Source organism: Lycorma delicatula, chromosome 6, assembly GCF_047948215.1.
Source record: "Lycorma delicatula isolate Av1 chromosome 6, ASM4794821v1, whole genome shotgun sequence".
Lineage (NCBI taxonomy): Eukaryota > Metazoa > Arthropoda > Insecta > Hemiptera > Fulgoridae > Lycorma > Lycorma delicatula.
The window spans coordinates 18,654,806-18,667,531 of record NC_134460.1 but is presented as its reverse complement, the minus strand read 5'-3'; the positions used below and the strand labels follow the sequence as shown (position 1 = coordinate 18,667,531).

General features: G+C 36.0%; 1 protein-coding gene across 2 annotated transcripts in view; it reads left to right on the top strand.

The window, feature by feature from the left end:
* LOC142326698 (putative inorganic phosphate cotransporter) overlaps positions 1–11,449 on the top strand; it is a 160,038-nt gene extending 148,589 nt beyond the window's left edge. For both annotated transcript variants that reach the window (XM_075369326.1, XM_075369325.1), the window contains exons 6-9: positions 678–830; positions 3,628–3,760; positions 10,010–10,248; positions 11,110–11,449. In XM_075369326.1, coding sequence (XP_075225441.1) covers positions 678–830; positions 3,628–3,760; positions 10,010–10,248; positions 11,110–11,322 — 738 coding nt within the window. In that variant the 3' untranslated portion in view covers positions 11,323–11,449. The remainder of the gene's footprint in view (positions 1–677; positions 831–3,627; positions 3,761–10,009; positions 10,249–11,109) is intronic.
* Positions 11,450–12,726: the final 1,277 nt, after the last annotated feature.

Sequence of the window (12,726 nt, the reverse complement as noted above, 5' to 3'; positions counted from 1 at the left end):
GCTAACTTTATAAACTCTTAAGCAGTATTTCCAATAAAAAACTGAAGACTTACATAAACATTATGAGTAATAGTGATTTATTAATTATCTAATAAAAGACAGCAGGCAGTTAGTTGACTGGACTTTACATTTATTTATTTATTTTTTTAAATTAGTTTAGCAGTAGTAGATTTTTTTTACAGATTTGATATTTATAGACACCATGAGTGTACGTTAGGTAATTTTTTATAATTTCTATTTAATAATGTGTAAGAAAAAATAATTACAATGTTAGGATTTAATAAAATATACCATAAAATCAATATCCTACATCTGTATTACATTTAAAGCAAACTATAATAAAATTACAGATGGCAACAAAACACCTACAGTATTTGTTAGGTAAGTTAATATGTAGAAGTACATATAGTTACGATTATAAATTAAATTTTATTTGATACATGTTTTGTATGTTACAATATAGCAAAACACTAATTCTGTTAGCTTAATACAGTAAGGACACAAAATTAAAAGAAATATTATATTTCTTACTGTTATTACTGAGTTATTGTTAGCATAAATTTAATGTTCTATTTTATAACCACATTAAACAGCCACAATTTCATTTCATTTGTTACACTTGATGTTACTTTTATTTTCATCATAATATATTTCCTTACATATTATTTTTTTTTCAGGATTTACCTCCAACACCTTGGAAATCAATACTGACTTCAGTACCATTATGGGGATTAATTATTGCACAAATTGGTCATGATTGGGGATTATTTACAATTATAACAGATTTACCAAAATATATGAAGAGCGTTATGCATTTCTCTATAGCTCAGGTAAGAAAGTAAATTTTAATCATATTTTTTAAGTACTAGATCATTTTACATCATACATTATTATAAAAATGCATGTATTTAGTATTGCATAATTTATTGTTATGCTTAATCTCATACGACTGTAGTAAACACACATACTTCATTAAACCGGAAATAATAATTATTTACACAGTAGGTCTAAAAAATTCCCGAACTAAATTGCTGTTGTCGATACAAAAAACGCCATCTCGGACAACCAAGGAAATATGTATGTAGTATGATCTCTGACGATGTGTGTACAAAATTTCATCACGTTTCGTCACTCCAGTCTCGAGTTATATTCGGTCGCGTACGTTGTGTTCATATGACCCTGTGCGAGCTCGAAACAAGGAATAGAGAGCGCAACAAAGTTTTGTCCTCGACTTCAAAAATCTTTCGTTGAAACTTATTCTATGATACAACAAGCATTCCGTGATGAAGCCGCATCTTGTACTACAACATACACGGGGTGGAAGCGATTAGAGAGTCGTTGGATGGCGAAAAACGAAGCAGGAGGCCGTCAACAGCTGTTCACGACGAAAATATAGCGAAAGTGCGCGCGCTCCTGCTCGAACAACCGCATCTCACCCTTCGGGCCATAGCACAAGAGCTAAACATCGTTAAAGGCGCGGTATGTACAATTCTAACAGAAGAAATGAACCGCCGAAAGGTGTATTCTCGTTTCGTTCCACACTTCTTGACCGAAGGACAAAAACAGTTGCGTCTTTCTTTGGCTCAAGACTTCGTGCAAACTGCCGATAGCGACCCGAATTTTTTGCAAACAATAGAAGATGAAAGCTGGTACTTCATCTATGATCCACAAACGAAATTTGCTGCTTGGTTGAGTACTGGAGCATAAAGACCGGCGAAAGTCATACAGCAAAAATCAAGCGTGAAAACGATGTTGATTGCATTCTTCGATTCAAAGGACCTGATTCGTCATGAATTTGTCAAAACTGATCAAACCGTGAATTTTAAATTCTATTTGGAGGTAATGAAACGCCTGATGCGTCGCATTCGTCGAATCCAACCCGAGTATCGGGTCCGGGCAGTTGAAATTTCTTGCACGACAATGACCCGGCACACATGGCAACAGTATTAACACGTTATTACGCCGCAAATCAAATCATCGTCTTATCCCAATCACCCTATTTGGCTCCGGCAGACTATTTTCTGTTCCCGAAACTCAAGTTGAAGACGAAAGGCCTCTTTTTCGACAACATTCCGGTCATCCAAAGGGCTTGCACCGAGCAGTTGAAGGCGTTCCCACACAGTGATTTCTCCTACGTGTTTGATGGGCTCTACCGGCGTTGCAACTAGTGTATAATATAAGGGTTCTATGTTGAACCTGTGTTTGTGTATAATATGAGGGCTAATGTGAATAAATTCGTGTATCTTTAAATCTGCTTTGCAGCCAGGTCTTCCTATTAAGTAATCATTATATTTATATGTATTTTCCATAAACGTTTTTCACTTAACCTTACTTTTTTTTTTGAGAATTACTGGATGTTTTATTTTATACTCATAAATGCCTTAGAAAAATTAGTTCTAAAATTAGCACAGCCATTTTTAAGAACAGGTTTTACTAACCTTTAGGCATTTCATTTATGTGTTTATGATTAGTTACGATCAAGGGCATTTTCTAATTTTTGAAAAATGTTGTCATAAGAATCCATGCTATTAGACTATTCTCTGACTAATTCTCTTAAATTATTCTCCTACTATTGTATTTCATCATGCTTTTCTCAGTGCTCTATTAAATGGTTACCATCTCCCTTTGGATTTTTTATTTAAAAAAAAATAATAATTTAGATCTACTGAAAATATTTCCTTGACAATCATCAAAACAGTAAAATTATTTTTGGACTGGCTAAAACACAATTATGATATTTTCATTTTCCTTGTTGAGCTTGATTTAGAAATACATGAAGGAGGTCTACTGTTTTTTGTAGCTGACATTGGTTTGTCTGATGTTATATTTATACATTTTCCTTCTATAAATGAGGCAATTCAGCTCAGCGAATGTATCATGTAGTTATTTATGTTTAGGCCCCTAATAATTTGGCTTTAGTTGTTACAGCTTTATACGTTTTATTAAATAGCTACACATCAGCTTGCAAATCTTACTATGCCAGAGTCATGAGAAAGACTGGGGCAGATATTGTAAATGTATAAATTACTATTCTTATGTCTAGAAACAATATACCTAAAATACAAACAGGATCTCCTCAGTTGGTGAAAAATTTCACATCAGTATTCATAAAAGTATCAAATAAAATTCTTCTTTTATTTTTAATCCAAAATTGAAAACTGATGAAAAATGTAGGTAAACGTTTGATTAACATTTATCTCTATAAATAAATGTAGTATAGCATTTTTGTCTATATAACGGGTAAAAACGAATCTTGTAATTTTACCACAATAGTTAATAAATTCAATATTCAGGAAAGATAATAAATTTCATAATAGATCCAGCTTTCCTGAACATTGAATTTATTATTTTGTAAAAATGAATTATTATATGAATTTATTAGAAGTTAAAATTTAATAAATTGTTGGTAGTTGCATTCTTTTAATTTAGCACCAAATTTCAAAACATCAAAACATAAAGAATAGGAAATTGAAACAATATTCGTTTTTTTTTTTTTTAAATTACCAAATTTATTTTTTCTGGCTTTTGTTACGACTATCAGAATGATGACCTGCAATTTAATTTGCAAAAATGTTTTTGAAAATTATTGCACATTAGGTATTTACAAGTATATCATTTATTTTACAGAATGGCTTCCTATCTGCAGCACCTTATCTAGTGATGTGGATTGCAGCACTTATTTCAGGATGGATAGTGGACTGGTTGATTAATGTTAAACAGTATTCTGTTACTTTTGTACGGAAGTTATTCATTACAATTGGTAAGTAATAAATATATATAAACATTTAAAACAATACCATTGGATCTCTGTTTGTAATTAAATTATCTTTTTTTTTTACAGTATATTTTCTATTATATCAATTATTTTCTTATCTTGTGATTGTTTTTCAATAAATGTTCTACTGCTGGAAATTTCTTTACTACCTTTTTAAAAAGATCTGAAATGTTTGTTGTGTTTAGTTTTAAAAAATCAGTTGGTTTTATGATTATATCTGTAATTATAATGATATTAAACATATACCAGGTACGGCTGAAATGTTATGCACATTGGAATGTAACAGAAAAATGAAATATCACAAAAGCAACAGGTGATTCCAACTTGTACTTTCATCCAACTATTGATAACATTGCAAAACTCGTTGATCCTTGCCCTCTCATTTTTTGTCAGTCACCATTGTTATGCAAGTCGAGTAGGCTTGTTATGTCAATTTGTCTAAAACAATGGGCAATGATTAAAATTTTACCCAGAAAAAATGGAAGAGCACAGGTTTCGGCACTATCCAAAATTAAATATACTGCATAATGAATAATTAGAAATAATTTAATATTATTGAAAAATATTTCATAAAATACAATATAATAATTATCAATCCAAATTAACACTGTTATATTTATTATAAGACATTATGCTAACCTTGTCTGACTCTCATATAAAAGTTAGTCCATCTAACCAGCAGTTTGCTACTTGGCTTCACCATATGGTAAAATATGTATTTCTGAAGAACAGTTCATGTAAGATTGTTATATAATTAACACTGATGACATAGTTATTTATAATTATATTCAGTCTCCGAATCTTTCACATTCCAGCACTTGTATAAACTGAGTGTACTTTACAAAGTACTAAGTGCTCAGTAGTGACTTGAATAAGAGACTTCATTATGGTTAGAAGTGCTGTCGTTATGGTCTTTGTTTTTAATGCTTTTTATTGCGGTTTTTGTTGTTTTTTTTTTTTGTTTGGATTAGTGGATTGGAACTTGCGATGAAAATTTTACTGGACAGTTTGGTAAACGGACTAACTTTTTATAGTGATTTTTAAGTGATCGACCTTATTGTTACATGTAATAAGAACGATAGTTGGTTGTATTATTGCTGTGCAAGTTTTTGAAAGTGTATAGAAGAAACAAATAAGGACTTGGAAATTTTTTTACTTCTTCTCTTACAGAGAGTGAACTGAATTTTTCCAAGTCCTGCGACCAGTTACAAGGGGGAATATTTTTTCCCGTTTTCTCCTCTACCCTTCCCACATTCCCAAAATCCTCTCGGATCTATTCAATCTGAGACCTCCCCGACCATCTGAACCTCCCTCCCAAATTTTGGAACACAGTTTTGGCGGGTACCTTTCCTTGACCCACCATTTTTTTTGGAACTCCAAAATTTTTTATACATTTTTTGTGATCATACATTTTACCAACTCCTCCCTCCCGAAACCTCTCCATTGATCCCCCGAAATTTATCGAGTGGGTACTCTAATTTTGAGGAATTGTGCCTAGAACAAGGAACTAACATAGGATGAGACGTAGGTCCATCCCTATGGAAGAGAGAGCCGAACAAAGCTCGGCGGGGGCTGGTGAACCCCGACAGCGCCGGCGCAGAAGTCAGTGGACTTGAAGGGAAAGAAAAGATGCCGTCAGTTCTCCTTGGAAGAAGAGGAGCCCCCAGCGGGCGGTCTGAAAGAATTTGAGAAAGAGCGTACGGCTGTTTTTTAACACTTGAAGAGATTTGACAGAGATTTCACCACCACTAGAAGTGGTCACACAGGCTACCCAAACCGAGCCTTTTAAGGAACCGGATACGACCGATATACTCAGCGCGGATTTGTCAGACGAAGAGATAATAAACCTGTTACGGCGATGGCCGTCTTGAGTGTAGTAGTAGGATGAATCAATTGAAGATCCTACCCACTGAATCTGGCGATACCTGCAGCTTCATCGATCTGGAGCATGCAAAGACAACTGACAAAGAGAAAAACAAAACATCAGTCCTCAAGCCTGGCGACATTGTTCGTGATGTTACGTCAATTATGGGTGAGGACTCCGCTTACACAGACAGACGTAAATTCAGAATCTACTATAATTCCTCGGCGGGCAATCGAGCATGAGCAGTGGTAATTTTGAGGGCGTTGAGACGAGTATTACAGAAGTCAGAGTATCCGGTCTTTATCCTACCTGCAAGCTATATTGGAAATCACATCAGGAAGTTATTAGTCTTTCTGTTTAGAGAACGGTTTGACCCGGTGAGTCTTTTGGCGGAGGGATCGGTGGGCCCTGCCGGGTGGATGCAACCTGGAGCGGACAGCACAAAAAGATCACAACACCTCCGGTGTACAGTAGAACAGTGGTTGTCCGGGCTGAGGGCAAGACATATGCGGACTTGCTCCGTACGATGAAGAATAGTGTATCTAAGGAGGATGCGGGAGAAGTTTTATTCCTACGTCGTGGCCGGAATGACGAGTTATTTGTCAGAATCAAGGGTTCTACTATGGCGGAGCGGTTCACTTCGACACTACGAGACAGGAAATTAGTGCTGTGATCTCGAGAATAATTGGCGAGAGTAATGATTTCAGGGTCACTTCGGTGCGTCCAGCTTTCGTGAGGCTAGAACGTGACAAAGTACTACTTTTTAGGCGACGCGTAAGCTAATCGAAAGGATAGTAATCGGATGGGTCCTCTACCGAGCATACATTAGGGATGACTTGAAGAGATGCTATAGATGTTGGGGCGCTGGACATCGGAACGTCGATTGCAATGGTTCCAATAGAACGGAGTTGTGCTTTAACTGCGGTGGCAGAGGACATAAAGCAATTGAATCCCGATAAAATATGAAACGTCTGAATTGTGGAAGTCAACAACATCGCACCGGAGGCTGGAAGTGCGATCAACACAAAAATGATTAAGTTGGTTTTAGTTAACTCCAACCGAAGCACTCTCTTCCACGATTTAGTGGGGGAGCTTGCCAGAAGATATGGGGCGGGCTTTATGATAGTTTCTGAACCCAAAAAATATGTAGCTGTCAGAAAAGATTGGTGTGGCGACATGGAGGGAGATGTGACTATACAGAATGTGAGTCACCGGCTAGGGTGCCAGCTATTGTGCCTTCACCAGGTGTAGTTATACTAGAACTGGCTGAAGTAGTAGTGGTAGGGACGTGCATAACCCCGAACTGTGACCTCATATATATGAGGTCACAGTATATGTATATGATGAGTTTATTGGGAGACTTTATGAAGCTGTAACCAGGTCTTCGAAAAAAAATTAAAATAATGAGTGATTTTAACAGCAAGTCGGTATTAACTAGCAGTTCCTACACCAACCATAAGAGACGAAGTACTGTCGGATTTCATTCAGTCGGTTGAGTTATATTGCCTTAATGATAATACCCCGGCAAAAGGGTATTCTTCCGTGCTGGATCTCACCATACTAGATGGTCGCTGGAATCATGACTATGCTCGTGGAGTGTCTTGAGCGATGAGACCGCGAGTGATCATTTCGCGTCTTTACTGACAATTGACGATTCGGCGTTCGTTACAATTGGATAAATGTCTCTCTCTTGAGGTTGACCCAGTGGCAGATTGATGTAATTATGGCGAATGTTTCGAGTAAGATTACTGACAAACACCAATCACCGCCAGAAATATTACAAACATTAATTGGTAGCGAAATGTCGAAGATACCGCCACAGAATTTCAGGCCAGCTTACTGATGGTCAAACAAAATTTCCGAGCTCAGACGGGTAAGCGTAGAAGACAAAGACTACGGCCGATCGGCCGGGATTGCGTACGAGGTAGCTGAAAAAGCTTATCTGGTAAGCCGTCCTTACCCGTCCTCACGGAGGAGCAAGTAACACGACAGATTGATAAGCTTTTCCCCTACCAGAAACAGAAAGTTACTGAGGTTATCGAATGTGATACCAGAAGAGGCAATATTAAAGTTAAAAAATAAAAATTGTCCGGGACCGAACAGAGTCCAAGCAGTCATCCTCAAGGATCCTAATAGCTAATTTGCCGTGGCAAATAGTTAACATAGCAAACTATGGAATGGAAAGAAAGATGTTCCCAACTTGTTGGAAGGAGGCCAGGGTGGTTTTCCTCCCGAAGAATAAGAATGGTAATCAACAGTCTGCGGCCGCTGTGTCCGCTAAAGAATATGAAGAAGGCAGTCGAACGGATGCTGGCATCCCGTATTTCGGACGAACTCAGGCGAGGTGACAGTATCCATGATAATCAGTTCGGATTTTGGCCCGATCGCTCGACTATACAGGCTTTACCAAGTAAAGTGATTAGTTGGGGAAAGCGGAGAGGAGTGTTAAACGGAGGACACGCGGTTTGCCAGTGCTTATTTTTTTTATGTCAATAATGCCTTCGGGTCCCTGCCGTGAAATTTGATAACGTTATCCCTCAGAGACAAGGGTATCAGCCCGTAATTAAGGAGGCAAGTGCAAAAGTATCTCAGTGACAGGTGGATGGCAGCGGACACAGAGAGAAGACCCTTCCGATTTAAAATACATGGCGGCGTTCCCCAGGGCTCGGTTCTGAGGCCATTGTTACGGCTTATCGTCTATGACAAAGTATTAAGACTGAGGTTGCCGGAGGGCACTGAGGCCATCGCATTCGCGGATGATCTCACGGTTATGGTTGGAGGCCGGAATGAGGAGGAAGTAACAGACCGAGGTAATGAGGCGCTGACCTTTATTGGTGGCTGGATGACCAAGCATGGATTAGAGCTTTCGCCACACAAATGCGAATATATCGCCCTTAAGGGTAAGAGAAGAGTCGGCCCCATCAATCTTAAAATCGATGCGTTGCGATTACAGATGAGAAATACGGTAAACTACTTGGGAGTTACACTTGACAAAGGACTCCGATTTAGCGAGCTTGTGTTGGAGCGTTGTGAGAAAGCCGAGAGGATGATAAAGTCCGTAAACTTGACAGTGACGTCGCGTACCGCGCCTAGGGCCTCGAAGAAGAAATTAATTTTGTCGGCAGTAACATCAGCCCTACTTTACGCAGCCCCGATGTGGTGCGCGGCGGGTAGGATACAGAGGAACGTCATGACTCTCCGAAGGATTCATAGAAGATTAATTATAACGGCAATTTTGGCGTTTCGTACGGTGACGTATGACTCGGCATGTATACTGGCTTCAACGCTGCCCGTAGATCTGCTGGTATATGAACGAACAATTAAGCACAACAGCTTAAGCAAAACAGGCTACTCGGGTGGTTTGGAGCGCAAGATGGAGGTCGGGAGAAGTGTCGGCGTGGACGAAGAGATTTATCTCGGATCCGGAGCCTTGGTGTAACAGGGGCTTTGGCTAAATGAATTTTAGTCTGTCGCAAATGTTTACCCGGCACGGTAATTTCGAGTCATTTCTCCATAGAATCGGAAGGCGGGAGACTCCGATGTGCATGTATTGCCTGTCGGAGAACACGGCTGAGCACACGCTTCTGTACTGCCCAGAATGGACATCCGAGAGAATTCAGGCCGGTATTGAAGACCTTAAGCCTGATGAAGTAATTACATGTATGTTGGCCTCTGAAATTAATTGGAGAAGGGTGGATACATTTGCGTTCACCGTATTGAACGGATATCGAGGGAAGAATTCGAAAGTATTAGTAGGATGTGGCGTAGCCCCGGTCGCGAGGACCGGCACGCTTAAGTGTGTCGGTTCCAATGAACGGCCGGGCACAATGGCGGCATCTAGGAACTGGGAAAAAAATAAGACAGAGACCCGGCCGCCGGGTTGGGGTGTTGGGAACGGCATAGTCGGGCCTGGCACTAAAAAAGATCCAACCAGGGGGGCTGCCTGCCATGCCGGACATACTGCCGGTGGGTGGGGATGCCCCCTTAAAGTTAAAAGGTCGCTCTCCTGGGCTGAATAATGATTCACTGTTTATCCAGTCCAGGGGAGTAGGAGTGGGGATAAAAGTGCAAAGTGGTCTGTGATTAAAAAAAAATTGTAATGCAAAATGCTAAACTACTGGAAAAATTAATTAAAACATTTAAAATTAATTAATTTATTGTGATTTGAATTTTATAATTTAGATTTTTTTAAAGTAATTTTAACCACATTCTATTTAATACTGTACACATTTTCATGTAAAGTAGTTTATAACAATACATGTTATAACAATACATGTGTTATAATAATAATAGTTACATCAGACTTGTTTTAGTTTCATTATTATTTAATAAAATATTAATCATTCTCTTCATTCTGTTTACTTTTTCAGCTTCAGTTGGTCCTGGTTTAGGTATTCTAGCTGCTACATATTCTGGCTGCGATAAAGTTCTTGTAGCATTATTTTTTACATCAGGTATGGGATTAATGGGTGCTTTTGTACCTAGTTTGAAAGTTAATGCTCTTGATCTCAGTCCAAATTATGCCGGTACAACACTTGCACTGGTTGGAGGCATTGGAGCTATCTCTGGTATTATTACACCATACCTTGTTGGAATTTTGACACCAAATGTAAGTAAATTTCAACACTTCATTTTAATTAGATTTAATATATGATTTTTTTTTTACCTTGTTCGCCATTTGCAATTTTATACATTCTATAATAGGTAGTCAAAAATATTTTCTAAATTTAATGTTTTTTTTCTGTTGCCGATATTCTTCTACAGCATTTTGCTTATTCTGCCTGTTTTTGTTGCTTTGATAATTAATTATTAAAACTGAATTTCTTTCCAAAGATGTGGATTTTTCTAACTTGTCTTATTGATTGAGATGGGATGTTTACAATCTGTTTTATTGCAGGAATATTGATGCAGCACATATTTCCTGTGGTAGATTTCCAACTACAGCTTGTACTGTTCTGTTTTGTTTTTATTCTGCATTGTTTTTATCTAAGTATTCGCTTTGTTTTCTTTCACACTCCTACTGTAGTCTAATCTATTGCACTTCAAAAAAGAGTTTCAACTCTACTTCATACTGATTTCAATATAGTTTCCAATAATAAATAATGCTAATAAATAAAGATATATAGTAAATAAATATTACTAATAAACTATAATTAATAAATATTAATATTATAATATTTAGCTCCTTGTTTTAAAATTGTAAAAGTGCTCGTATAAATATCCTTTGATTTATTGACTAATATCTAACATATATCAAGTTAGTAGGAGCAGTCTGAAAAAATGCAGATTAAGCTATTTAATATTATCTGTTAAGGTTTACTGTAATTCAATTTTTTAAATAAATTAATGATCCGCTTAATTAATAAGCAATAACATTGAGGAAAGATTAAAATTAGGAATTAGCACAAGAAATTTTGTAGAACTTAAAAATTTCAATAAAGGATGTTCTTTACTTTTATCTCTGTTTCAGAGCACTTTACTTGAATGGAGGCGTGTATTTTGGATAGCTGTTTTAGTCTTGTCAGCAACAAATATTGTCTATCTCTTCCTTGGTTCGGCTGAAATTCAACCATGGAATAATCCAAATAATTTAAAAAGCGATGACAAAAAGAAAAATGCTGATACTAAAACAACAGACAGGGAAAATAATGTAGAATCTTGTAAACTTAAAACAATACTGTGATTTTATTAATTTATATTAATGATGTTATTTATTTGTAATATATTTGTTTAGTTTAAGTGTTTGTATATATTGTATATTTGTATTATAGCTTTATACAAAAATAAACCAACTATTGTTTTTTTCTTTATGTTATTTATTTACTTATATTTATTCATATCATATGACTGTGTAAGGTAATTTTTAAAACAGTTTCAAATGACTAAAAATGATTTTACTGCAAAATATAATATCAAGTATTCTTCTCATTAATTTTTGTTGCATAATAATAACAATACAATATGGATGGATACTGTTACATCCTTCTTGTTGCATATATAGTATTCCCTTCTTATTAAAATCAAAATGGCAATTTATTTTTTTTATTTGCCATATAGGAGGAGATAGTCAAGCTAATAGAATAAATTTAATAACTCTCAATTGGGTAAAAATTTTGTTAGCTTATACTTATAATTCTTTATAATTCTAATAAATCTGACCTAATTTTGCTCCATTAATATTAAACTCCTATCGTATCACAATCCAACATGAAACAAATAAGTTTAATTAATGTCATATTACAATTTGTTCTTTTTGCATTGATATAATTTTGAGATTATTTTTAAAAAATCTTAAAAATTATCAAAATTTGTGAATAAAAGATACCATATTTTTTGCTTCTTTTCTCAACGGTGCTGCTATTTCAACAATCCAAAATTCAGTTTAGAGAATATGTATTAAAAAAAACAAGTTACTTGAAATAAGAACAAATACATATCTTTACTACTTTCAAAAGGCCTTTGCAAAACCATTTGTCACTTTCTGTTCTATTTCTGTATGCCCCCCAGGAGTGTACTCGTAAATCTTCCTATACATAATATTAGTTTTTGTAATATGCATACTTCCAGAATATGGTTCACCATAGTTGTTGTCAGCTGTAGATGGCTGACTACGTGAAAATATTATGAAAAATGCACATTCATTTTGGTGTCACATCTCAACTAAATGTTTACATCGAAAGAAAGATATTATCTTCATGTCCAATGTTTAACTCTTTTTCATGAATTAGATTTTTAGCTACTTATTTTGTCACCATTTCCCTGCAGATATCCAAAAGCAAGGACCATTTTCAGGTGGTCTGATTTTTATAATTTACAGCAGTCTCCTTTGTCACACACCATTAAAGGAAGTGATAATATATTTTATTAAAAAAATATGATAAAAATGAATACTTAATGTTAAAATAGGCCAGATTTTAAGTTGAAAGAAATTTTATGAAAAAAGGACAATTTCTTATTTCTCCCAAAAACTAGTATCAGTTCCCCATAGTCTTAGCTGACCTCATAACACTAGCCAATCTTTTAATTGATACTCTTATCCAACTGTTCTTGTTTTTTTTCTTTATATAAAAAACATATTTCTTTTTTT